At 42.3% G+C, this 27,308-nt stretch overlaps 1 protein-coding gene across 7 annotated transcripts in view; it reads left to right on the forward strand.

The window, feature by feature from the left end:
• CSNK1G1 (casein kinase 1 gamma 1) overlaps positions 1 to 27,308 on the forward strand; it is a 226,036-nt gene that overhangs the window by 183,681 nt on the left and 15,047 nt on the right. For 5 of the 7 annotated variants that reach the window (XM_066273996.1, XM_066273997.1, XM_066273998.1 and 2 more), the window contains one exon: positions 6,998 to 7,108. The exons of the other annotated variants lie outside the window; for them this stretch is intronic. In XM_066273996.1, coding sequence (XP_066130093.1) covers positions 6,998 to 7,108 — 111 coding nt within the window. The remainder of the gene's footprint in view (positions 1 to 6,997; positions 7,109 to 27,308) is intronic. 7 annotated transcript variants of the gene reach the window in all.

Consider the following 27,308-nt stretch of genomic DNA (forward strand, 5'->3'; position numbering starts at 1 on the left):
ACGGCCATTCTGCCTCACTTGGCAGCCAGAATAGGGCTGAATTGTCTGCTCAAGGAAAAGAGTATAAAAAACCCACAGCAGGCTCTTGCTGCGAAGTAAGTTCAGGCAATTGTATTAGTTCTCCATCACAATGAGAATTTTAAGGGAAAAGTTGCTTGCTGGTATAGGTTGTAGGTATTTTGAATTGAGTACTGTTTGGTTCCTAAGTGCAGTAATAGATCCCAATAGAACTGCATTTAAACTCACCTATGTTGGATCTTTTAAAACTATTTTAATATCAGATGCTTAAGAACAATTTTTTGAACATTAATTTTACTCAGCTAGAAAACTATAATTTGGTCATGAGGCTAGATAGAATAAATATTCTTTTTTTGAGAGAGAGAGAGGGAGAGAAAGGGGGGGGTGTAGGAAAGAAGCATCAACTTATAGTAGTTGCTTCTCATATGGGCATTGACCAGGCAAGCCCAGGGTTTGAAACTGGTAACCTCAGCATTCCAGGTCCACGTTTTATCTACTGTGCCACCACAAATAAATATTCTTAAAAGCTAGATCCATTCAGAAAGATCCCAGTGGGTTAGTCTTTTCTGTAATTTTACCCTTGCTATTTATGGTTTTTTTCCAGTTCCAAATGGTTGTCTTTTTTTTTCTTTTTTCTTTTCTTTCTTTCTTTTTTTTTTTTTTCTTAAGTGAGAAGTAGGGAGGTAGAGAGACTCCCGCATGCACCCAACTGGGATCCACCCAGCAAGCCCACTAGGGAGCAATGCTCTCCCCATCTGGGGCCGTTGCTCTGTTGCAACCAGAGCCATTTTTGCACATGGGGTGAGACCTTGGTGCCATACTCAGCACCCAGGCCAACTTGCTCCAGTGGAGCCTTGGCTGCAGGAGAGGAAGAGAGAGATAGAAGGGAGAGCAGGAAGGGTGGAGAAGCAGATGGTCACTTCTCCTGTGTGCCCTGACCAGGAATCAAACCCAGACATCCACATGCCAGGCCAGCGTTCTACCACTGGGCCCACTGGCCAGGGCCTAAATGGTTAAGTCTGAACTTTGTTCTCTCTCTAAAGAACTCTGTATCCCTCAGGAAAGGGGTGAAGACATTAATACTTATGCCTGTTTGTACCTGGCAGAGCTTCCCTTGCATTTTCTGATCAACTTCAATCAAGAAGTAAGACCTGGCCTTGGCCAGTTGGCTCAGCATGTGTCATCCAGCATGCAGACATCCTGAGTTCGATCCCTGGTCAGGGCACACATGAGAGGCAACCGTCTGCTTCTCTTCCCCTCCCTCTCCCCCTTCTCTCCCTCTTCTCCTCCCACAGCCAGTGGCTCAATTGGTTCTAGTGTCAGCCCCAGGCACCGAGGATAGCTTTATTGATTCAAGCATCGGCTATAGACTGGGGTTGCCGGGTGGATCTCAGTCAGGGTACATTGGGAGTCTGTCTCACTATCTCCCTTCTCTCACTTACAAAAAAAGGAAGAAGTAAGACCTGCCAGTATCCAGAGATCTAACATTATAGTATAGTATATTGTACTGTTGAAGGTCTTACTCACTGTGGTTGTTCAACAAGCTAAATGTAGACGATTGAAATAACTACTAGGATGTGCATGCCTCTTGTTCTTGCAGAACTTTAAGTCTAAGCTTGTAAAAATCCTTACTCAAATAAGTGCTACACAGACATACACTACCATGCTTCAGCAATTTTGATCATTTAATTTTTTTCTCCCGGTGACTCCTTTTATTTGGTAGGTTTTCTGTAGGCACATGAAGAAAGGGTACTTGCCCTAGAACATTAGGGAGAACAAATCTGTTTTGAGGGTAGAAAGAGTTCTGTTGGCCATCGAGAATGATTAAACATGGTATCCTACCCATGCTAATACTGGATCCCAAAATATTTATTTATTTACTTACTTATTTAGAGAGATGGAGGGACAGACAAAAAGGGAGACAGATGAGCCAACTACCTTGGGGTTTCGAACCTGGGTCCTCTGTGCCCCAGTCTGATGCTCTATCCACTGCACCACCACCTGGTCAGGTGAGGTCTCTGGCTTGAGCATGGGATCAAAGACGTGACCCCATGATTGCTGGCTTGAGCCCAAAGGTCACTGGCTCAGCTGGAGCCCCTCATGTTCCATCCCCCTCCTTCTGTCAAGGCACATATGAGAAAGCAATTGATGAACAACTAAGGTGCCACAATGAAGAATTTATGTTTTCATCTCTCTTCCTTTCTCTCTTTCTCCCCCATGCTAAAATATATATATATTTTTTTTTGGGGGGGGGGAGTAATAAAGTGAAATGGATAAACTTCTTTGTGAATGTAATCAAAATTAATTTTTCAGAATAACTACAGTTGTCTCTTGCCATATTGCTGTCCGCTTTTCACGGTCTCACTGTATTGAGGATTTTAAAATTGTATATATCTAATTTTATATCGCGAATCTTTCACTATATTGTGGGATTTTGCAGTATATAGGTATTTTTATATATTTATTATTTTCATTATTTTTGAGGTGAAATAAGCATGGGAAATGTTTATCAGAGTGTGGGAAAGGTTTATAAGTGTGTAGGGAGGGTTTATAAAGCCTTAAAAAACATATAAATAATAAAATAAATATAAGGTTGCTAGTTCGCGGATTTTTGCCTATCACGGGGGTTTCTGGAACCTAACCCCCACGATAGATGAGGGACCACTTGTATATAAAAATAGTATTGGGTGATTTGTTAGCTACACAGGAGAAAGATGTTCTGCCGGCCTTTTGCTTCAGAACAGTATCTTTGTCTCCAGTAAAAATTTGAAATAATTTTTAAGCCATAGATGAGGTTGATATCTGAGCTGTTTTCATACTGTGTTTTTTCTGCTCTTTTGTTAGTGTCTTCTCATTGTTTGTCCATTAATTTCTACCAAGTGACTTACTTCTAGGAGAGGTTTGTTTTCTTTGCCCTAGGCACAAGTAGCGGTTTTGACTTTTACATCAGGCTTCTCTGTTTTCCCTGAACTATTTTTTGTTTTGCCTTTGCTTGATGCTGTGCTGGATTGCTGCTCTCATTTCCACACTCACCTGCCGGTTAGTACCAGTCAGTTCTACACAGGCAATACAGCCACAACTGAAGGTTTTAAAAGATTCCTCCAAGGAATTCCCATTGCCTGAGATCCATGCTCCTGCCTTTAGGGATTCACACTTCATGTGGACCTTTGTATTTCCAATAATGTGAAGACATGGATTTTGCTGAATGACTTCTTCTATCCATAGAGCTCCTGATTGCCTTTAGACACATGTACCTGAATGACCTTTAAGAGGGAAAGTTTTTGGCCCTGGCCGGTTGGCTCAGCGGTAGAGCGTCGGCCTGGCGTGCGGGGGACCCGGGTTCGATTCCCGGCCAGGGCGCATAGGAGAAGCGCCCATTTGCTTCTCCACCCCCACCCCCTCCTTCCTCTCTGTCTCTCTCTTCCCCTCCCGCAGCCAAGGCTCCATTGGAGCAAAGATGGCCCGGGTGCTGGGGTTGGCTCCCTGGCCTCTGCCCCAGGCGCTAGAGTGGCTCTGGTCGCAGCAGAGCGACGCCCCAGAGGGGCAGAGCACCACCCCCTGGTGGGCAGAGCGTCGCCCCTGGTGGGCGTGCCGGGTGCATCCCGGTCAGGCGCGTGCGGGAGTCTGTCTGACTGTCTCTCCCCGTTTCCAGCTTCAGAAAAATACAAAAAAAATAAAAATAAAAAAAATAATTAAAAAATAAAAAAAAGAGGGAAGGTTTTAGGCCCTGGCCGGTTGGCTCAGCGGTAGAGCATCGGCCTGGCGTGCGGGGAACCCGGGTTCGATTCCCGGCCAGGGCACATAGGAGAAGCGCCCATTTACTTCTCCACCCCACCCCCTCCCCTTCCCCTCTGTCTCTCTCTTCCCCTCCCACAGCTGAGGCTCCATGGGAGCAAAGATGGCCCGGGCGCTGGGGATGGCTCCTTGGCCTCTGCCCCAGGCGCTAGAGTGACTCTAGTCCCAACAGAGCGATGCCCCCGGAGGGGCAGAGCATCGCCCCCTGGTGGGCAGAGCTTTGCCCCTGGTGGGTGTGTCAGGTGGATCCCGGTCGGGCGCATGCGGGAGTCTGTCTGACTGTCTCTCCCCGTTTCCGGCTTCAGAAAAATACAAAAAAAAAAGAAAGAGAAGAGGGAAGGTTTTACATGCCAATTTTCTCTTTTGATTTTCTTAGCATATTTGGTTCCTGTGCTGATTATGCCTAATCATAACTCCTATATATACAGCATTGCCTAGAATTCCTTTCTGTAGTTGTTGACATTCCTAGTTGTTTCCTCTAACTCTGAGGCACTCAGTTGCTTTCTCAAACTGGCAAATGACCCTTTCTACTACATCAACTTTTAGATACCACTGCAGGCCCTTAAACTCCAGAAAAGAATACCCATAGAGTTTAACATTATGATGAAAGATAATTTCCAAAGTAACTAACCCAACAACCCTAGGTTCATGTCTTTCATGGTTTTGTTGCTTTGGGAGGATATAGAAGGCATTGGAAAGCAATAAATAGCATGGTGCAGTGTGTTCTCCCTTCATCACAGTGGAAACATTTATGAAGCAATTGGGAACGCTAACATTGTCCTCTCTTTAAAAGATAAGTAGCACATTGCTTTTAGGATGAAAATGGAGTGTGATTTTTAGCCCTTTGAAAAATGTCTTGCTATTTTCATCCAGACAAAAAATCTTAATTCTTCCAATATCTTACTTATTTAGCTAAAGTTAATATAAAGGAGTACATAGCCCTATGAACCAGGCAGTAATATCAAACCATGCTTCTGATGTATTTCAGTAAAAATTTAAATAATAGTTGATCAGGAATTTCTTTCAGTATGCTTGATTCACATGAAACAGAATATCATTCTTACTGCTTTTGAGCACACACATTTTATTTTTATAGAATGAAAGATCTCCCACTTTATCAGACATGACTTGAAAGGACTCTTGGCTGTTAGACACATAAAACAAAGCCCATTGCAGAAAAAAAAACATATGGGTGTTTAAAGTACATTTCTTGGCATTTTTTATTTTATCTGCTTTAAATAAAGGCAAAACAGAAAGAATTCATGGAAGAAGTAATTACATTGAATACATATCACAGAACTCAAAACAATACCCAGTGGCTTATAAATGTCTGGACATTTCTTACGCATTCAAATACTTTGAAAACTGATAGTTCTGTATAGTAGTTTAGGAGCTTAAATATTCTACTTCACTATTACAAAAAATAAAAAAGCCCTGGAGAGCACTAAAGAGGCTATCACTAATAGATATTTGTTATAGATATATTATTTATGATATTAGAAGATCAGATTCGCAAATCTCTAGGAGTAAGAATAAATGAGATTAAGTGTTTGGAGGATATGGATGCTGCCAATAAGTTATATAAAATAGTTATGATTATGTTATAAACCAGTCTTATTTTGGAAAATGAAACAGCTGAACCTCTATTGACAGAAATAATTGGAGGGGGGTATATTTTGGGTAGCTTTGATTCTCTCAAATGCGACAGTATAAAACCAACCTCCCCTTTTGTAAGCATATAAAGCAAGCAAATTAATAGAGCTGCCTTCTTACAGAATATGCTCATTCCCTGAGGAACATCAGAAAACATGGCCAAGATCCTTTATAGTGCTGTTACCCATATGACTTCATATTCCATTATCCAAGAAGATGAGTAAGTTGTGGCTGTCATATGAGGCTTTTAAAAAACAAACAAACAAGTGAAGAAAGCCCTTTTGGTGTTTTATAAGTGAGTTTTAAACAGCTCTTGTGAACAGAAACGGAAGAGTGAACATGGAGCCTTACACCAACCATTGCATCATCACTCTTCTTTTGCCTTTTTTATAGAACATAACATTTATAACTGAACATTTCTGAGATTTACAGAATTCTTACTGGTTTCATGCAGAGTAGTAGTAATATATCTCAACTCCTGCTGCTGTTTATATCAGCAGCAATTAAAATTTGATTTTCTAATACCTCATTGCTGCTTCTCCAGCTCCTCGTTTTTCATTTTTGTTGAGGTTGTAGAGCCTTACTGTTAGGAGCATCATGGTGTTAACAACCTCCTCGGCCATCTGGCACTGGGGCAGAAGCACCTAAACAGATTCTTCGGAATAAAAATCACACACGAGCAGTATCAGAATAATGTGAGATCTCAAAATCAGGTAAAGAGAGCCTGCATGATAGCAAAGGTGAATGCAGAACCAAAAAGGGTTTCAATTGGAAGCCTTCCTTTTGTTGGGAAAAGTTCTGCCTTTTGCTTTCTAGAAGAAAATAATTCATAGTGGTCATATCTAAACTGATTAGAGACTGTTAGCTAAAGGAATCAGGAAAAGACTGGAGCTTTATTATTTTCCTCCATCTTTTTATATTCTTGACCTGAGAATCTGCTTTTGAAGAGATGCTTTATTCATTCTTTTAGCTAAGAAAGGATATTCCAGCCACTACCACTGCTCATTTTGTCTGGAATGAAGTCTCATGGAAGCTTATGTTGACAGTAGTGGCTCCCTATTTAAGGAAAAGGCATATTATCTTGATTCCTAATACTAGAAATGTTCTGTATAGACTGCTGTCTATTTAGATTGACCTTTAGTCAATGAAATGATTTGTAAGTGTGATTGTTCCTTTTTTAAACAGTCTTATTCTGAATTTGGTCTACTTAAATTCTACTAATACGGAAGCTAAAGGGTGGTGATTCCAGCTTTTGGTGTCTTTTTTTTCTGTGTCTGGGTGAGAATGGTGTACTGTAGAACATTAAATTAGGCTGAAAGGAATATAGCCAAGCTACCTTTTCTCCAGTGCTTTGCAGCAGTTGTTAATTTAAAATCCGAAACAACAATCGCTTTTCGGCCTTTTGGCTAAGATCAAGTGTAAAATCCAAAACAAAAACAAAACCCTCCCCTGTACTTGATTTTGTTACTGCTTGCTGTTGCTTCACCTTTACTTCCGTATCTTGCTCTCATGCTTCCTAATGCCTGAGCAGACTGCATCGTCAGAGCGCCGAGGAGAGTGGGAAATCCAGCCCAGCCGGCAGACCAATACCTCGTACCTGACGTCTCACTTGGCTGCAGACCGCCATGGGGGATCAGTACAGGTACTTACTTGCCTTTATTGCCTTTTCCTGGCCTTCCCAGCTTGGCTGGTAGGGTAGAATGTTCACTTGCTTCTGAATCTCAGGTTCCTTTAAAATGGAAATTTATAGCAAGGTTGAGGTGCTTCTATATGTAACTGAATGTCAGTGTGCTGATTTCTGCCTAAGTGGACTTGTAAGAGTCACTTGTTGAGATGATTGCTGGTAATTGTTGACTAAGAAACGTCTATATGATTTCTGATACTGATTTCTGCTTAAACTAGTTCTACAGTCATGATCTACTCATGATAAACCATAAAAATAACTTGAAGGTAGAATTGTAGTGTCAAGTCTGTGAATTAATTGTAAAGACCTGAAATGTATAAACGGAAGTAATTTTTGGATAGAAGACTGTATATGTAGCTCATTTCATGATGATATGTGCCTTAGTGCAGTGGTCCCCAACCTTTTTTGGACCACGGACTGGTTTAATGTCAGAAAATATTTTCATGGACCAGTGTTTAGGGTGGGATGGATAAATGTATCACGTGACCGAGACAGCGTCAAGAGTGAGTCTTAGACGAATGTAACAGAGGGAATCTGGTCATTTTTTTAAAATAAAACGTTGCCTGACCAGGCAGTGGCGCAGTGGATAGAGCATCGGACTGGGATGCGGAAGGACCCAGGTTCGAGACCCCTAGGTTGCCAACTTGAGCACAGGCTCATCTGGCTTGAACAAAAAAAAAAAAGCTCACCAGCTTGGACCCAAGGTCGCTGGCTCGAGCAAGGGGTTACTCAGTCTATTGAAGGCCCGTGGTCAAGGCACATATGAGAAAGCAATCAATGAACAACTAAGGTGTTGCGATGAAAAACTGATGATTGCCCTGGCCGGTTGGCTCAGCGGTAGAGCGTTGGCCTGGCGTGCGGAGGACCCGGGTTCGATTCCTGACCAGGGCACGCAGGAGAAGCGCCCATTTGCTTCTCCACCCCACCCCCCTCCTTCCTCTCTGTCTCTCTCTTCCGCTCCCACAGCCAAGGCTCCATTGGAGCAAAGATGGCCTGGGCGCTGGGGATGGCTCCTTGGCCTCTGCCCCAGGCGCTAGAGTGGCTCTGGTCGCGGCAGAGCGACCCCCCGGAGGGGCAGAGCATCGCCCCCCTGGCAGCCCCTGGTGGCGTGCCGGGTGGATCCCGGTCGGGCGCATGCGGGAGTCTGTCTGACTGTCTCTCCCCGATTCCAGCTTCAGAAAAATATAAAAAAAAAACCCAAAAAACTGATGATTGATGCTTCTCATCTCTCTCTGTTCCTGTCTGTCCCTATCTATCCCTCTCTCTGACTCTCTCTCTGTCCCTGTATAAATAAATAAATAAATAAATAAATAAATAAATAAATAATAAAAAAAAATAAAACCTTGTTCAGACTTAAATTTAAATAAAACGGAAATAATGTAAGTTATTTATTCTTTCTCTGCGGGCCGGTACCAAATGGCCCACGGACCGCGGCCCGGGGGTTGGGGACCACTGCCTTAGTGCTTAAGGTGAGACTGTTAGTTAGCCCAAGTCAACTGTTTCTGAGTAGGTACCCAAGTAATTGGGCTATTTCTTTTTTCTTCTGGATAAATGTGGTCTTGGAGAATTATTTCTGATTTTATTTGGACTGATTTGAATCTATTTTTTCTCTAGTACTTGAGAAATACTTGTATCTCTTTACTTTTCTTATGTCACTCTCTTAATAGTCAACCAAAACGCTTTTTTCATATTAAATTACACCACCAATTGAGCCATGCAAGTGAACCCAGAGCTACCAAATAGATACTCTTTTAAAGGGGTAGACAAACCTTTTGCACATATAAGTGCATCTTTTTTTTTTTTTATTAAATATAATGCAGTGACATTGATAAATCAGGGTACATATGTTGAAAGAAAACATCTCTAGATTATTTTGACATTTGATTGTGCTGTGAACCCCTCCCCCAAAGTTAAATTGTCTTCTGTCACCTTCTATCTGGTTTTCTTGTGCCCCTCCCCTCCCCCATCCCCTCTCTCCTTATTCGCCCCATCCCCCTTTCCCCCAAACCCCACACTTGTTGCCATTCTTGTTCATGTCTCTGAGTCTCATTTTTATGTCCCTTCTATGTATGGATTCATATAGTTCTTAGTTTTTTTCTGATTTACTTATTTCACTCCGTATAATGTTATCAAGGTCCATCCATGTTATTGTAAATGACGTGATGTCATCATTTCTTTTTTTTTTTTTCATTTTTCTGAAGCTGGAAACAGGGAGAGACAGTCAGACAGACTCCTGCATGCGCCCGACCGGGATCCACCCGGCACGCCCACCATGGGCGACGCTCTGCCCACCAGGGGGCGACGCTCTGCCCACCAGGGGGCGATGCTCTGCCCATCCTGGGCGTCGCCATGTTGCGACCCTCCTGGGTGTCGCCATATTGCGACCAGAGCCACTCTAGCGCCTGGGGCAGAGGCCACAGAGCCATCCCCAGCGCCCGGGCCATCTTTTGCTCCAATGGAGCCTTGGCTGCGGGAGGGGAAGAGAGAGACAGAGAGGAAGGCGCGGCGGAGGGGTGGAGAAGCAAATGGGCGCTTCTCCTATGTGCCCTGGCCAGGAATCGAACCCGGGTCCTCCGCACGCTAGGCCGACGCTCTACCGCTGAGCCAACCGGCCAGGGCTCATCATTTCTTATGGTTGAGTAGTATTCCATAGTATATATGTACCAAAGCTTTTTAATCCACTCATCCTCTGATGGACAGACACTTGGGCTGTTTCCAGATCTTTGCTTTTGTGAACAATGCTGCCACAAACATGGGGGTGCATTTCTCCTTTTGGAGCCGTTCTATGGTGTCCTTGGGGTATATTCCTAACAGTGGGATAGCTGGGTCAAAAGGCAGTTCGATTTTCAGTTTTTTGAGGAATCTCCATACTGTTTTCCACAGTGGCTGCACCAGTCTGCATTCCCACCAGCAGTGCAGGAGGGTTCCCTTTTCTCCACATCCTCACCAGCATTTATTCTGTGTTGTTTTGTTGATGAGCGCCATTCTGGCTGGTGTGAGGTGATATCTCATTGTGGTTTTAATTGGCATTTCTCTAATGATTAGTGATGTTGAGCATTTTTTCATATGCCTATTGGCCATCAGTATGTCCTCTTTGGAGAAGTGTCTATTCATCTCTTTTGCCCATTTTTGGATTGGATTGTTTGTCTTCCTGGTGTTGAGATTTACAAGTTCTTTATAAATTTTGGTTATTAACCCCTTATCAGACGTATTGTCAATTATGTTCTCCCATTGTGTAGTTTGTCTTTTTATTCTGTTCTTGTTGTCTTTAGCTGTGCAAAAGCTTTTAGTTTGATATAGTCCCATTTGTTTATCCTGTCTTTTATTTCCCTTGCCCGTGGAGATAAATCAGCAAATATACTGCTCTGAGAGATGTTGGAGAGTTTACTGCCTATGTTTTCTTCTAAGATGCTTATGGTTTCACGGCCTACATTTAAGTCTTTTATTCATTTTGAGTTTATTTTTGTGAGTGGTGTAAGCTGGTGATCTAGTTTCATTTTTTTGGAGGTAGCTGTCCAATTTTCCCAACACCATTTGTTAAAGAGGCTGTCTTTACTCCATTGTATTTCCTTACCTCCTTTGTCAAATATCAGTTGTCCGTAGAGCTGTGGGTTTATTTCTGGGTTCTCTGTTCTGTTCCATTGATCAATATGCCTGTTCTTATGCCAGTACCAGGCTGTTTTGAGTACAATGGCCTTGTAGTATAACTTGATATCAGGAAGTGTGATACCTCCCACTTCATTCTTCTTTTTTAAGATTGCTGAGGCTATTCGTGTCCTCTTTTGGTTCCATATAAATTTTTGGAATATGTGGTCTAGATCTTTGAAGTATGTCATTGGTATTTTAATTGGTATTGCATTGAATATATAGATTGCTTTGGGTAAAATATACATTTTAATGATGTTTATTCTTCCTAACCATGAGCGCGGTATATGCTTCCACTTGTTTGTATCTTCCTTGATTTCTTTTATCAATGCTTTGTAATTTTCCGAGTACAAGTCTTTAGTCTCCTTGGTTAAGTTTACTCCTAGGTATTTTATTTTTTTGGTTGTAGTAGTGAAGGGGATTGTTTCCTTAATTTCTCTTTCTGACTGTTCATTGTTGGTGTATAAAAATGCCTCTGATTTCTGAGGATTGATTTTATATCCTGCCACTTTGCTGAATTCATTTATCAGGTTCAGTAGCTTTTTCACTGAGACTTTAGGGTTTTCTATATACAATATCATATCATCTGCAAATAATGATAGTTTTACTTCTTCTTTTCCAACTTGGATGCATTTTATTTCTTCTTCTTGTCTGATTTCTGTGGCTAGGACTTCCAGGACTATGTTAAATAAGAGTGGTGACAGGCCCTGGCTGGTTGGCTCAGTGGTAGAGCGTCGGCCTGGCATGCAGAAGTCCCGGGTTCGATTCCCGGCCAGGGCACACAGGAGAAGCGCCCATCTGCTTCTCCACCCCTCCCCCTCTCCTTCCTCTCTGTCTCTCTCTTCCCCTCCCGCAGCCAAGGCTCCATTGGAGCAAAGATGGTCCGGGCGCTGGGGATGGCTCCTTGGCCTCTGCCCCAGGCGCTAGAGTGGCTCTGGTTGCACTAGAGTGGCTCTGGTCACAACAGAGTGACGCCCCGGAGGGGCAGAGCATCGCCCCCTGGTGGGCAGAGCTTTGCCCCTGGTGGGTGTGCCGGGTGGATCCCGGTCGGGTGGATCCTGGTCGGGCGCATGTGGGAGTCCGTCTGACTGTCTCTCCCCGTTTCCAGCTTCAGAAAAATACAAAAAACAAACAAACAAACGAATATGAAAAAAATAAATAAATAAGAGTGGTGAAAGGGGGCACCCCTGCCTTGTTCCTGATCTTAAGGGTATTGCTTTTAATTTTTGCCCATTGAGTATGATGTTGGCTGTGGGTTTCTCATAGATGGCTTTTATCATGTTGAGGTATGTTCCCTGTATTCCCACTTTGCTGAGAGTTTTGATCATGAATGGGTACTGGATTTTATTAAATGCTTTTTCTGCATCTATTGAAATTATCATATAGTTTTTCTCCTTTTTGTTTATGTGATGAATCACATTGATTGATTTACGAATATTGTACCATCCTTGCCTCCCCAGAATAAATTTCATTTGATCATGGTTTATGATTTTTTCCATATATTGTTAGATCCGGTTTGCTAATATTTTGTTGAGGATTTTAGCATCTATATTCATCACAGATATTGGCCTATAATTTTCTTTCTTTGTGTTGTCTTTGCCTGGTTTTAGAATCAGAATTATTCTAACCTCATAAAAGGAGCTTGGAAGTCTTCCTTCCTCTTGAATTTTTTGAAATAGTTTGAGAAGGATAGGAGTTAGTTCTTCTTTGAATATTTGGTAGAATTCCGTTGTGAAGCCATCGGGCCCCGGACTTTTCTTTGTTGGGGTTTTTTTTGTTTGTTTGTTTGTTTGTTTGTTTTGTATTTTTCTGAAGCTGGAAATGGGGAGAGACAGTCAGACAGACTCCCGCATGCGCCCGACCGGGATCCACCTGGCACGCCCACCAGGGGCGACACTCTGCCCACCAGGGGGCGATGCTCTGCCCCTCCGGGGCGTTGCTCTGCCGCAACCAGAGCCACTCTAGCACCTGGGGCAGAGGCCAAGGAGCCATCCCCAGCGCCCAGGCCATCTTTGCTCCAATGGAGCCTTGGCTGCGGGAGGGGAAGAGAGAGACAGAGAGGAAGGAGGGGGGGGTGGAGAAGCAAATGGGCGCTTCTCCTATGTGCCCTGGCCGGGAATCGAACCCGGGTCCCCCGCACGCCAGGCTGACGCTCCACCGCTGAGCCAACCGGCCAGGGCCTGTTGGGAGTTTTTTGATAACTGTTTCAATCTCATTTGTTGTAATCGGTCTGTTTAGGTTTTCTGATTCTTCCAGATTGATTTTTGGAAGATTGTATGTTTCAAGGAATTTGTCCATTTCATCTAGGTTGTCTAGTTTTTTGGCATACAGTTCTTCGTAGTATTTTCTTACAATATTTTGTATTTCTGTTGTGTCAGTTATTATTTCTCCTCTCTCATTTCTAATTTTATTTATTTGAGTCCTCTCTCTCTTTTTCTTGGTGAGTCTAGTTAAAGATTCATCAATTTTGTTTACCTTTTCAAAGAACCAGCTCCTAGTTTCATTGATCCTCTGTATTGTTTCTTTAGCCTCTATGTCATTTATTTCTGCTCTGACCTTTATTATTTCCTTCCTTCTACTACATTTGGGCTTTACTTGCTGTTCTTTTTCTAATTCTTTTAGATGCAGGGTTAAGTTGTTTATTTGAGCTTTTTCTAGCTTCTGAAAGTGTGCCTGTAGTGCTATGAACTTCCATTTCAGTACTGCTTTTGCTGTGTCCCATAAATTTTGAGTTGTTATATGCTCATTGTCATTCGTTTCTAGGAATTTTTTTATTTCTCCTTTGATCTCATTCTTAATCCATTCATTATTTAACAACCTGCTATTTAGTTTCCATGTGTTTGAGAATTTTTGAGCTTTCCTGTTGTGGTTCATTTCTAGTTTCATGCCATTGTGATCGGAGAAAGTGCTTGATATGATTTTAGTCTTCTTAAATTTGTTGAGAGCACTTTTGTGCCCTAACATGTGGTCTGTCCTAGAGAATGTACCATGAGCACTTGAAAAGAATGTATATTCTTCTGCTTTAGGGTGAAAGGTTCTGAAGATATCTATTAAATCGAGTTGATCTAGTGTTTCCAATAAGTCTGCTGTTTCTTTGTTAATTTTCTTTCTTGAGGATCTATCTAGTGATGTTAGTGGGGTATTGAAATCCCCTACTATTATAGTATTGCTGTTGATCTCGCCCTTTAAATCCATCAAAGTCTGCTTTATATATTTGGGTGCTCCTATATTAGGTGCATAGATATTTATAATAGTTATATCTTCCTGTTGTATTACTCCCTTTATCATTATGTAGTGGCCTTCTTTATCTCTTACTATATCCTTTGTTTTAAAGTCCAATTTGTCTGATATAAGTATTGCTACCCCAGCTTTTTTTTCATTTCCATTTGCATGAAATGTTTTTTCCATCCTTTTACCTTCAGTTTATGTGTATCTTTTGTTCTAAGGTGTGTCTCTTGTAGACAGCATATGTATGGGTCCTGTTTTCTTATCCACGCAGCTACCCTATGTCTTTTGATTGGATCATTTAATCCATTTACATTTAAGGTTATTATTGATATGTAGTTGTTTATTGCCATTTTGTTCTTTAAAGGTGTATTCCTTTTTTGTTATATTCTTTTCCCACTTTGATCTGTTTACAACAGGCCCCTTAACATTTCCTGCAGCATTGGTTTGGTTGTAATGAATTCCTTGAGTTGTTTTTTGTCTGAGAAGCTTTTTATTTCTCCTTCGATTTTAAACGATAGCCTTGCTGGATAAAGTAGTCTTGGTTGTAGGTTCTTGTTCTGCATTACTTTGAATATTTCTTGCCATTCCCTTCTGGCCTCAAGTGTTTCTGTTGAGAAGTCGGATGTCATCCTTATGGGGGCTCCTTTGTAGGTGATAACTTTTTTTTCTCTTGCAGCTTTTAATATTTTCTCTTTATCGCTTAGCTTTGATATTTTAATTATGATGTGTCTTGGTGTAGGTTTCTTTGGGTTTCTCTTTAATGGAGTCCTCTGTGCTTCTTGGACTTGTGAGAGTTTCTCTTGCATTAATTTAGGGAAGTTTTCAGCTATGATATGATTGAACAAAGTCTATCCCTTGTTCTTTTTCTTCTTCTTCAGGAACCTCTATGATGCGGATGTTATTTCTCTTCATGTTGTCACAGAGCTCTCTAAGGGTTTCCTCTGACTTTTTGAGTCTCTTTTCTCTTCTCTGCTTTCATGCCTTCATTCCGGTTGTCCTCCAACTCGCTGATTCAATCCTTAGCTCTATCTATCCTGTTTTTAATTCCTTCCATTGTGGTCTTTATTTCTGATATTGTATTTGTCATCTCCGACTGATTCTTTTTTATACTTGCTATTTCTTTATTTAGGTGTTCATAATGACCATCCATTGTTGTTCTAAGATCCCTAAGCATCCTTACAATCATTATTTTGAACTCTGCATCTGGAAGTTTGATTATTTCCATATCACTCAGTTCATCTCCTGAAGGTGTCTCTTGTGGTTTCATTTGGATTGTGCTTCTTTGTCTTCTCATTGTCTGTTTTGGGGTTTTTTATTTGTAGAGTTGGTTGAGTCTAGGCTTGGTGTTGTCTGCCTCCAGTTTTCAGTTATTTCTAGGTCTTCTTGGGTTGGTAACAGCTGTTATCTGTAATCCACTTTCGGATTTGGGCAGCTTTGAAGTCTTGATTTGTTTGTTTTCTTAACAGGTGATAGTCTTGTTTACTGATCTCAGCAGGGGGCTTCCTTGAAACTGTATCCAGGAATGTGGTGGGTGTAACCTGAGACTCTGAAGGCCTCTTTAGCCAATTAATCTCTCTGGGGGCAGGGTGTTTTCTCAGCTTCAGTAGGGGGAGGTGTATCTCAGATCTCCATGGAGACCTGAGTTACTGCCCCTCCTCCCCACTTCTTGTTTTCAGCTGTGTCTTGTTGCGCTGATTGGAGCTGGATAGATGTCTGGAGATCTCTGATCCGGAAGCAATTCAGCTCTGTTTTGTGAAAGGTTCAATCGCTCCCCCAGCTATGTCCGCCTCCAGCACAGATGAGTCAGCTTTTTTAGGTCGTCTCCTTCATTCCTTAGCCCCTCACAGTCTGTCCCTCTCTCTTTCCTTTCCACTTGGGAGATAAGCTGGTCTTTTCAACACACCTCGCTTTCTGGTCGCCAGGCAAGTGACTGTGAGCAGTAGTTTCTGCCCTTTTCCCTTGTGTGAGATCCCCTCTGGGCTCTCAGCCTCACCCCCCCATTCCTGTAAGCAGGGGAGATTCAGGCGCTCCCTACCAGGTTTGTTGTGGCTTCTTCTTTGCTCCTTGGTTTTTGAGAACTGTTCTTGTAGTTCAGAGTTGGTTTTTCATGCTGATTTTTCCTAAATTGATTTGTATTCCAGTTTGGTGGTGAGAGCTGGGCGTCTGTGCATCTGCCTACTCCGCTGCCATCTCTTCAGTCCTATAAGTGCATCTTGATAGGTTATTATCTAGGGTGTACTTCTATATGGAGTGATTCACTGAAGATCATGTTAGTCACAGGAAGTTAAACAGCTTTGGCCCTAACCCCATAGGAACATCTAGGTAAAAATTATGAATTATACACACAGATCTACTCTCACTCTCTCCTGAAACAATACTAAAAAATGATAAAGGGATTTTTAAAGGCATAAATCCACATACCAATGGAGAAAACAGAAGAGGAGGCAACAGCAACAAAATGTTAGAAGCTAGAAAGCAGATGGGCAGTTATTAAATGACAGGGTTCTCAATAAAACTGAATTCTGTGCCAGAAGAGGGGACAGCTGAGAGTCTGTTTACGCTGGAGAATCCTCAGAAGACTCAAGTTGGCCTTCTATAAGGGGGAGGTGTTTGGGGAAGGGCACGTGCTAAAATAATAAAGATTGGTTACAGGCCTGTTTAAGGAGCCAAATATCCCACCCTAGCTGGATAGCTCAGTTGGTTAGAGCATCGTCCCTAAGCGCAGAGGTTGATGGTTTGTTTGGTCCTTGTTCAGGGCACATATGGGAACAGGTCAATGTTCCTGTCTCTCTCTCCCTTCCTCTCTCTCTAATCAATAAAGTAAACCTTAAAAAAGAAGTCAGAGATCCCTAGGTGCTCTTCTACCTCCTCAGCAAAAGCCAAAGATGTATTCCTTTTTTTTCCCCATTGATTTGAAAGAGAGAAGCATCAGCTTATTGTTTCTACGTATTTGTTCCATTTAGCTGTATAGTAATTGTTTCTTGTATGTGCAAGGAAGGGTCAAACTGCGACCTTTGGTACACCAGGATGACACTTCATTCACTGAGCCACTCAGCAAAGGCCCAAAGATTTACTCTTTAAAAAGGCATAATAGAGGGTCTCTTGATTAGGGGAGATGAGGCACATTTAGGGGCAGAGTACTAGCCTGATAAAAAATGGAGATTAAATGAATGCTTGCTTTCCCCATATAGTCCTTCAGAATGCTGATAGCCAGGCAGAATATTGAGTTGACTCTGGGGAATCTGATCCGCTCTCCCACCCCCCAAAAATCTGAGCATACTGACAAAGGCTTTCCCTAATGAAATAGTGTAGCCAGATCATTCTGCTATGAGATCTGTACTTTAAAAGTTCCACCCCTCCCTGACCTGTGGTGGTGCAGTGAATAAAGCATCAACCTGGAATGCCAAGGTCACCAGTTTGAACCCCTGGGCTTGCCTGGCCAAGTCACATATGAGAAGCAACTACTACAGGTTGATGCTTCCTGCCCCCCCCACACCTCCAAGATAGACAGTTGCCTCAAAGATGGCAATTAACTTTGTCACCTCCTACTCATCTACTTTTGCATATGAGAAGACAATCAAGAATTATCAGCCTGACCTGTGGTGGCGCAGTGGATAAAGCGTCGATCTGGAAATGTTGAGGTTGCCGGTTCGAAACCCTGGGCTTGCCTGGTCAAGGCACATATGGAAGTTGATGCTTCCAGCTCCTCCCCCCCCCTTCTTTCTCCTCTCTCTCTCTCTGTCTCTCCCTCTCCTCTCTAAAAATGAATAAATTAAAAAAATATTTTTTTAAATGTGGCTTTAAAAAATAAAAAAATAATAAAAAAAGAATTATCAGACTTCTGAGGAAAGGCCTTTATTCTGACAGAGACCAAAGCAAACAACAACAGCAGCAAAAAAATAATCTTAATATCCTCAGAAACTGAAAATACTGCAACAGCGAAGCAAGGACAGGATGCTCTTTTTAGAAGGTACAGTCTCAGAACAAACAAAAAAAGAGCTCTTGGAAAGTAGAAACTTAGTAAACAAAAAAATTTAAACTGAATAGTTTGGAAGACAAAGTTGTGAGGAAGACTCCCAGAAAGTAGAGCAAAGAGACAGGGAGATGAAAATAGTAGAAAACAATACAAGATTTGCCCTGGCCAGATAGCTTGGCTGCTTAGAGCATTGTCCCAAAGCCCAGAGGTTGCCGGTTTGATCCCCAGTCAGAGCACATACAGGAATGGATCATGTTTCTGTCTCTCAGTCTCTCCCCTTCCTCTCTCTCAAAAAATCAATTTTTTTTAAAAAAAAAAGAAAGAAAGAAAATTGGCCCTGGCCGGTTGGCTCAGTGATAGAGCGTCGGCCTGGCGTGCAGAAGTCCCAGGTTCGATTCCTGGCCAGGGCACACAGGAGAAGCGCCTATCTGCTTCTCCACCCCTCCCCCTCTCCTTCCTCTCTGTCTCTCTCTTCCCCTCCCGCAGCCGAGGCTCCACTGGAGCAAAGATGGCCCGGGCGCTGGGGATGGCTCCTTGACCTCTGCCCCAGGTGCTAGAGTGGCTCTGGTCGCAACATAGTGACGCCCCCGAGGGGCAGAGCATCGCCCCCTGGTGGGCAGAGCGTCGCCCCCTGGTGGGCGTGCCGGGTGGATCCGGCCGGTAGGGCGCATGCGGGAGTCTGTCTGACTGTCTCTCCCTGTTTCCGCCTTCAGAAAAATACAGAAAGAAAAAAAAAAAAAAGAAAATCTATGCCAGTAAAATTACACACACACACACACACACACACACACACACACACACACACGAATGATTTAAGGAGAGTCCAGGAGGTCCAACTTCTAAATAATGAGAGTTCCAGAGTGAGAACAGAGAAAGTGCAAGGGAGGAAATCATTAACAAAATAATTTCAGAATTCATAAAAGACTTGTTTCCAGATCAGAGGGGCCCACTGAGTGCCCACCATAATAGATGATAGAGCCATACGAGGCACATCATTGTGAAATATCAGAACATCGAGGGAAAGAGAAAATGCTTCAAGCTTCCAGAAAGAGAAGCCAGTCATATGCAAAGGAAGGACCAGGATTTAGTATAGCTTCAAATTTCTGAATGGCAATACTAGAAGCTAGAAACCAATGAACAATATCTTCAAAATTCCAATGGAAAAATTATTTTCAACATAGAATTCTATACTCATACAAATTGTTAATGTGATTGGAATGTAGAATAAAGATGTTTTCAGAAATCTTTGGTCTCAAAAATTTTACTTTTCATGCACCCTTGTTTATGAAACTACAAAAGGATGTACGCTATGAAAATGAGTGAAAAAAGCAAGAAGGGAATAAATATATGGGATCTAGGAAACAAGATTCAACACAGAAGAGAAGTAAAGGGATTCCCTAGTACAGCGGTTGGGAACCTATGGCTCACGAGCCAGATGTGGCTCTTTTGATGGCTGCATCTGGCTCGCAGACACATCTTTAATAAAAAAAAATAATATCGTTAAAAATATAAAATATTCTCATGTATTATAATCCATTCATTTCCTACTGCTCATGTTCATGGTTGCGGGTGGCTGGAGCCAATCACAGCTGCCCTCCAGGACAACACCAAACTTTTATTGGATAATGCATAATATACACGGGTCAGTGTATGGCTCTCATGGAATTACATTTTAAAATATGTGGCGTTCATGGCTCTCTCAACCAAAAAGTTTCCCGACCCCTGCCCTAGTAAAATGGTAAAGTCAGGAGATCCCGGAATGACAGATGTATGCCAGCAGATCTGTGAGTATAGCCTGTCTCAGAGAGAGGTGGTCACAGTGACTAGGATACCAATATGTCAGAATTTTTTTTAACAAATAAGTATTTTTTGATATATTTATTTCATTTTAGACTAGAGAGAGAGAGAAGGAGCAGGGGGAGCAGGAAGCATCAACTCAAATTTGATTCCTCTGTGCCTTGACCAGGCAAGCCCAGGGTTTCGAACCAGGGACCTCAGCGTTCCAGGTTGGTGCTTTCTCCACTGCTCTACCACAGGTCAGACTGTCAGAATATCTTGAAACTGTTTAGATAAATGACAGAGTTTGGCTAGAATTAGTAATTAGCAACTAATGTATAAAAAGCTAAGTAAAAATAAAATTTAAAAGATAACTCCAAGGAAAGCTGTAAATAGCTTTTAATAGTCATAATGCAAACACTAACAATGATGGATATAGTCAAAATTATAGGATAGGCCCTGGCTTGTTGGTTAGAGCATCATCCCAGTGTGCCAAGGTTGCTTTGTTGTGTTGTTTTTTGTTTGTTTGTTTGTTTGCTTGCTTTCTTTGACAGAGACAGTGTCAGAGAGAGGGACAGCCAGACAGGAAGGGAGAGAGATGAGAAGCAACAATTCTTCGTTGCAGCACCTTAGTTGTTCATTGATTGCTTTCTCATATGTGCCTTGACGGGTGGGGGGGGGCTATAGCAGAGCAAATGACCTCTTGCTCAAGCCAGCAACCTTTGGACTCAAGCCAGTGATCATGAGGTCATGTCTATGATCCCACGCTCAAGCCAGCAACCCTGTGCTCAAGCTGGATGATCCAGCGCCCGCGACCTCAGACCTTGAGGTTTGAAACGTGGGTCCTCCACGTCGCAGTCCGAAGCTCTCTATTTCTTGTGCCACTGCCTGGTCAGGTCAGGTCAGGTTGCGGTTTTGATCCCTGGTCAGGGCACATACAAGATGGAACCAGTGAATGCATAAATTAGTGGGACAACAAATCAGTGTTATCAATGTCTCCCCCTTCTAAAATCAATCAATAAAAAATTTTAAATTACAGGATAAATTATAACGGGAAAATAGATGAATGGAAAAGGTGACTATAATGTCAAAAATGTTGAATTAAGATGCATGTTATTCATAGAAAAAAAAGATGCATGTTATTCAGAGATACGTAGATAGAAAACAAGAGTCAGCTTTCATGGAAGGAAATAGAGGAATGGGGGAAAGAGACCGTTGTGTTTTCTAATCCTTGTAGAAATAATTTGATTCTTCAGACAGTGTATATATATAACTGATAAAAATAAAACCTAACAATTAAATATATACACATATGTATACATTAGTTTTTGTCCATCACATTTGCAGAAATGTGTGAGTTTAATACCAGCCTCTCCTTCTGTTGAAATGTGAATTATAACTATTTGGGAGGATAAATTGGCAATATCTATTAAAATCTTAAACATGTACACTGTGATCCAGTTAGTCCAGTTTAAGATAAATAGCCTTCAGAAATGCACAGTTATGCCTGACCAGGCGGTGGTGCAGTGGATAGAGCATCGGACTGGGATGCGGAAAGACCCAGGTTCCAACCCCGAGGTCGCCAGTTTGAGCGTGGGCTCATCTGGTTTGAGCAAAAGCTCACCAGCTTGGACCCAAGGTCGCTGGCTCCAGCAAGGGGTTACTCAGTCTGCTGAAGGCTCGTGGTCAAGGCACATATGAGAAAGCAATCAATGAACAACTAAGGTGTCGCAACGAAAAACTGATGGTTGATGCTTCTCATCTCTCTCCGTTCCTGTCTGTCTGTCCTATCTATCCCTCTCTCTAACTTTATCTGTCTCTGTAAAAAAAAAAGAAAAAGAAATGCACAATTACCAAAGATACATGTTCTAGAACATGGCTGTTAAAAGAAATATGAGTTATATTTGTAATTTAAAACTTTCTAGTAGTCACATTAAAAAAAGAAACAGGTGAAACTAACTTTGATAATATATTTAACCCAGGATATCTAAAATAGTTCAACATGTAGTCAATATTTAAAATATTAGAAATATTTTACCTTTTTTAAACTTTATTTGAAATCTAGCCTGTGCTTTACTTATAGAACAAATGTCTCCATACGGACTAGCCACATTTTAAGTCCTCAGTAGCCACATGTGGCTAGTAGCTACTGTATTAATGCAGTTCTAAAATATTTATTGCTGGCTTGTTTATAATACCAGAAAATCAGAGGCAACTTACTGTTCATCAGTTCAGCATTAACTAAATAAATAGAATACTGGCATATAGTGGAGTGAGAGAGATTTCTGGGTGTTGTGGAAATGTCTAAGATGTGGGAAAAGCAAATTGTAAAATTTGGCACTTTTATTTACTTTTACATATCTATAAAAATATGTGTAAAAGAGAATACACACAAACAAATGTATATTAGTGTATGCAGAATAAAAAAAAAAATAACATAGAGTAGAGGTGAAAACACAACCAAATGGGCCAAATCCCACTCTGTGCCTGTTTTTTGTTTTGTTTTGGGGTTTTTTGTTTGGTTTTTGTTGTTGTTTATTTTTTACAGGGACAGAGAGAGAGTTAGAGAGAGGGATAGATTGGGGAGACAGACAGGAATGGAGAGAAATGAGAAGCATCAATCAGCAGTTTTTCGTTGTGACACCTTAGTTGTTCATTGATTGCTTTCTCATATGTGCCTTGACCACGAGCCTTCAGCAGACCGAGTAACCCCTTGCTAGAGCCAGCGACCTTGGGTCCAAGCTGGTGAACTTTTTTGTTTGTTTGTTTTTGCTCAAGCCAGATGAGCCTGCATTTAAGCTGGCAACCTCGAGGTCTCGAACCTGAGTCCTCGGCATCCCAGTCCGACACTCTATCCATTGCACCACCGCCTGGTCAGGCTGTACCTGTTTTTATACATAAAGTTTTATTAGAATACAACCACACTCATTTATTTACATATTGTCTGTGGCTGCTTTCATGATACTATGGCAAAGTTGAGTAGATTTGATACAGACTCTGTAGCCCACAAAGCATTTACTACTTGTCCTTTTTTTTATTATTTCTTAATGTTTACTTTATTGATTTTAGAGAGAGGAGAAGGGAAAGAGAGACAGAGACAGACAGGAACATTATTCCGTTCCCGTATGTGCCCTGACCCGGGATTGAACTGGCAACCTCTGTGCTTCGGTACAATGCTCTAACCCAGTGGTCCCCAACCTTTTTTGGGCCACAGACCGGTTTAATGTCAGAAAATATTTTCACGGACCGGCCTTTAGAGTGGGATGGATAAATGTATCATGTGACCGAGACAAGCATCAAGAGTGTCTTAGACGGATGTAACAGAGGGAATCTGGTCATTTTAAAAAAATAAAACATCGTTCAGACTAAAATATAAATAAAACGGAAATAATGTAAATTATTTATTCTTTCTCTGCAGACTGGTACCAAATGGCCCACGGACCAGTACCAGTCCGCGGCCCAGGGGTTGGGCCCCACGGCTCTAGCCAACTGAGCTATTTGCTCAGGGCTACTACTTGTCTCTTTAAGTAAATACTTTGCAAACCCTTGTTCTTGAGGAACGTATACCAAATTTTTCACTAGTCACTTCCATGTGATGTCACTGGAAACTTGCACTTTTTATGTTGGTCTTTTTTAATATTCTAGTTGTTTGGGGGGTTCTTTTTTTCATGATGCACAGGCTTACTTTGAAACAAAGCTAAATAATAATTTTATTATTCATAGTCAGGCATATGTGGACAATTTAGTTTACTAGATTTGTATTTTTAAATCACGAGGATGCTTATTTGGATAGTGTTTTCTACTGTCCACTCTGAGGGTTTGTCTTTAGATTAGAATTGCAGTTAGTTATAGTATCCAGTGGCACTTTTGACAAATGCAGCCTCTTCCAACTCCCTGTAAACTAAGTTCTACCAGCTTCTTTGATATTTGGATAGGTGACAGGTAGTTGTGCTATTTTCCTAATATTAATTCTGCTGCTCGTCACTGTACCTATCTCTGATTTTAACCCCAACTTTTTTATTTATTGATTGATTTTTAGAGAGAGAGGAGTGAGAGAGAGAGAGAGAGAGAGAGAGAGAGAGAGAGAGAGAAGGGAAAGGAGCAGGAAGCATCAACTCCCATATGTGCCTTGACCAGGCAAGCCCAAGGTTTTGAACCGGCAACCTCAGTGTTCCAGGTCGACGCTTTATCCCACTGCGCCACCACAGGTCAGGCTTAGCCCCAACTTTTACAAGCTCATAAAGCTTGTGCTTTTTGCAAACCAAATCAGTAGTACCTTTTCTAACACAAAGAAGCCCACGTATTTCTGAGTTGTCTCACTTCCCAAAGCTAATATGGTCAAATCATGCTTGGCGGCCCTGGCCGGTTGGCTCAGAGGTAGAGCATCGGCCCGGCGTGCAGGAGTCCCGGGTTCAATTCCCGGCCAGGGCACACAGGAGAGGCGTCCATTTGCTTCTCCTCCCCTCCCCCTCTCCTTCCTCTCTGTTTCTCTCTTTCCCTCCTGCAGCAAGGCTCCATTGGAGCAAAGATGGCCCAGGCGCTGGAGATGGCTCTGTGGCCTCTGCCTCAGGCGCTAAAATGGCTCTGGATGCAACAGAGCGATGCCCCAGAGGGGCAAAACATCGCCCCCTGGTGGGCATGCTGGGTGGATCCCGGTCGGGCGCATGCGGGAGTCTGTCTGACTGCCTCCCCGTTTCCAGCTTCGGAAAACTGGAAAAAAAAAAATCATGCTTGGCCTAACCTTGCTGACTGCAGATACTGTGACCTGGTGTGGGGAATGCAGAACTTCACCTAGCCTCTTTACTGGATAATCACATAAGATATTAATTTCTATGTTCTTATGTGATATAGGCAGAATGTAGGATTAATTTTCTAATAGTGATTACAGCAAAATAAATTTCAGATATACAAATAAAATTTTTAAAAAATGAAATTATACTTTAAAAAGTCATTAGAAAAAAATTATAAAAATGATATTGTTTAAAATACTAATAGTTCATAATATTCATAAGGTTCTTTCAAATGTTTCAAATGGCTTTCCTAGACATCATTGTACTTAGTAATTTTGAGGTTGGTAGGACCAAGGTTATTGGCATAATTTAACAGAACTAGAAACCAGGGCTCACAGGGGATGTTGTGATAGAGCTAGGCTTGGAGTGCAGCTTTTTAGCTACCTTCACTAGTGTTTTTTCCACTGCACATGTAAGTAGTTCAGTGGTTTGATAAAATGGACCTCCAGCCTGAAATTATTAAGTGGATGTTCTGAAGGCCCAGATTGATTCCCAAAGTGCAGTTAAGGTTAAACAATTTGTGTTAAGGTTCCCATTTGTGCCAGAGTTCATTTGAGACCAGATTCTCATTGATAATAGATAAGATGTCTAGTCTCTAAAGTGAGGATAACCTCTTCCTTCAATTGCCCAACAGCATTGCTGTGGGCCTTTATAGCAAGGAATATGAGATTTGCCATGAGCAAGCACCATGACCCAAAGTCACCAGGCAACTCACAGTGTTGGTACTTACTCCTACTTCGTTTGTGTCAGTAGAGGCCAAAACATTTTATTTAACATCTTATCTAGTGGCTGAATTGTTCATTAAAAAACTTACTATGGCCCTGTCCCTTTGGCTCAGTGGTAGAGCGTCGGCCTGGCGTGTGGGGGACCCAGGTTCGATTCCCGGCCAGGGCACACAGGAGAAGCGCCCATTTGCTTCTCCACCCCCCCCCCTCCTTCCTCTCTGTCTCTCTCTTCCCCTCCCGCAGCCAAGGCTCCATTGGAGCAAAGATGGCCCGGGCGCTGGGGATGGCTCCTTGGCCTCTGCCCCAGGTGCTAGAGTGGCTCTGGTTGCGGCAGAGCGACGCCCTGGAGGGGCAGAGCATCGCCCCCTGGTGGGCAGAGCGTCGCCCCTGGTGGGCGTGCCAGGTGGATCCCGGTTGGCGCATGTGGGAGTCTGTCTGACTGTCTCTCCCCATTTCCAGCTTCAGAAAAATGCAAAAAAAAAAAAAAAAAAAAACTTACTATGATTTCTCCTTTAACCCTTGTTCTCATAGAATGAACTTACAGCACCATCACTAGTGTGCAGCCAGCATGTGCCCACAAGAAGCAAATGTAGGGTGAGAAAATTAACCAGACAACATAGGTGTGAGGAGCTGTGGTTCTCCAGTCTGTAAAAACCTCTCTCCTCAACCTTTTGTTTTTGCAGGTTTTTCCTCAACTTTTTATTTTGAAATTTTCAAATCCACAGAAAAGCTGTGGAGATACAATAAATTTATATATATATCTTTAACCTAGATTAACAAATTACTAAGATTTTGCCGGCCCTGGTCTGTTGGCTCAGCGGTAGAGCGTCAGCCCAGCGTTTGGAGGTCCCAGGTTCGATTCCCAGCCAGGGCATGTAGGAGAGGCACCCATCTGCTTCTCCACCCTTCCCCCTCTCCTTTTTCTATCTTTCTCATCCCCTCCACAGCCAAGGCTCCACTGGATCAAAGTTGGCCAGGGCGCTGAGGATGCCTCTGTGGCCTCCACCTCAGGCACTAGAATGGCTCTGATCGTAGTGGACCAACGCCCCAGAGGGGCCAAGCATTGCCACCTGGTGGACATGCCGGGTGGATCCCGGTCGGGCACATGCGGGAGTCTGTCTGTCTGCCTCACCCCCACTCTTCACCCTTCGGAAAAATACAAAAAAAATAAAAAAAGATGTTACCATATTTGCTTTAACTCTGCATGTGAGGGGTTGAGGTGCAGGGGGAGTGTTCACTAAACTATTTGAACATAAGTTGTAGTCATCATTACATTTTATCTCAAAATACTTCAGCCTGCATCTCCTAAGAACAGAAACATTCTCTCATGTAATCAGCATCATTTTCATAGCCAGGAAATTAATAATTCCATAATATCTAATATACAGTCCATATCACATTTCCCCTAGTTGTCTCCAAAATTAATTTTCTGGTGTACCAGATTTAGTCAAGGTTCATACATTGCATTTGGTTATGCCTCTTCAGTGTCCTTCAGTCTCTTAGTCTCTGAATTCTTAATATTTTAATCTATAATAGTCACCCTTCTCTTAAAAGAAAAAAAAAGATTTTTAAGACATATCTTTTTGAAGAGTCCAGGTTGTTGTATTGTAGAATGTCCCACATTTTAGATTTTTCCATTTGTCTCCATCGTACTAGACTTAAATAAAGCATTTTTGGCCTGGCCTGTGGTGGTGCAGTGGATATGGCATCCACCTGGAACGCTGAGGTCGTTGGTTCAAAACCCTGGGCTTGCCTGGTCAAGGCACATATGGGAGTTGATGCTGCCTGCTCCTCCCCTCTTCTCCATCTCCCCCCTCCCCTCTCTAAAATGAATAAATTTTTAAAAATTAAAAAAAAATTTTTTGGCAAGAATACTATATAGATGCCTGACCAGGCAGTGGCGCAGTGGATAGAGTGTCAGACTGGGACGTGGAGGACTCAGGTTTGAAACCCCGAGGTTGCTGGCTTGAGCGCAAGCTCATCCAACTTGAGCACGGGGTCAGTCGCTGGCTTGAGCG

This window comes from Saccopteryx bilineata, chromosome 4, assembly GCF_036850765.1.
Source record: "Saccopteryx bilineata isolate mSacBil1 chromosome 4, mSacBil1_pri_phased_curated, whole genome shotgun sequence".
NCBI classification, from domain to species: Eukaryota; Metazoa; Chordata; class Mammalia; order Chiroptera; family Emballonuridae; genus Saccopteryx; species Saccopteryx bilineata.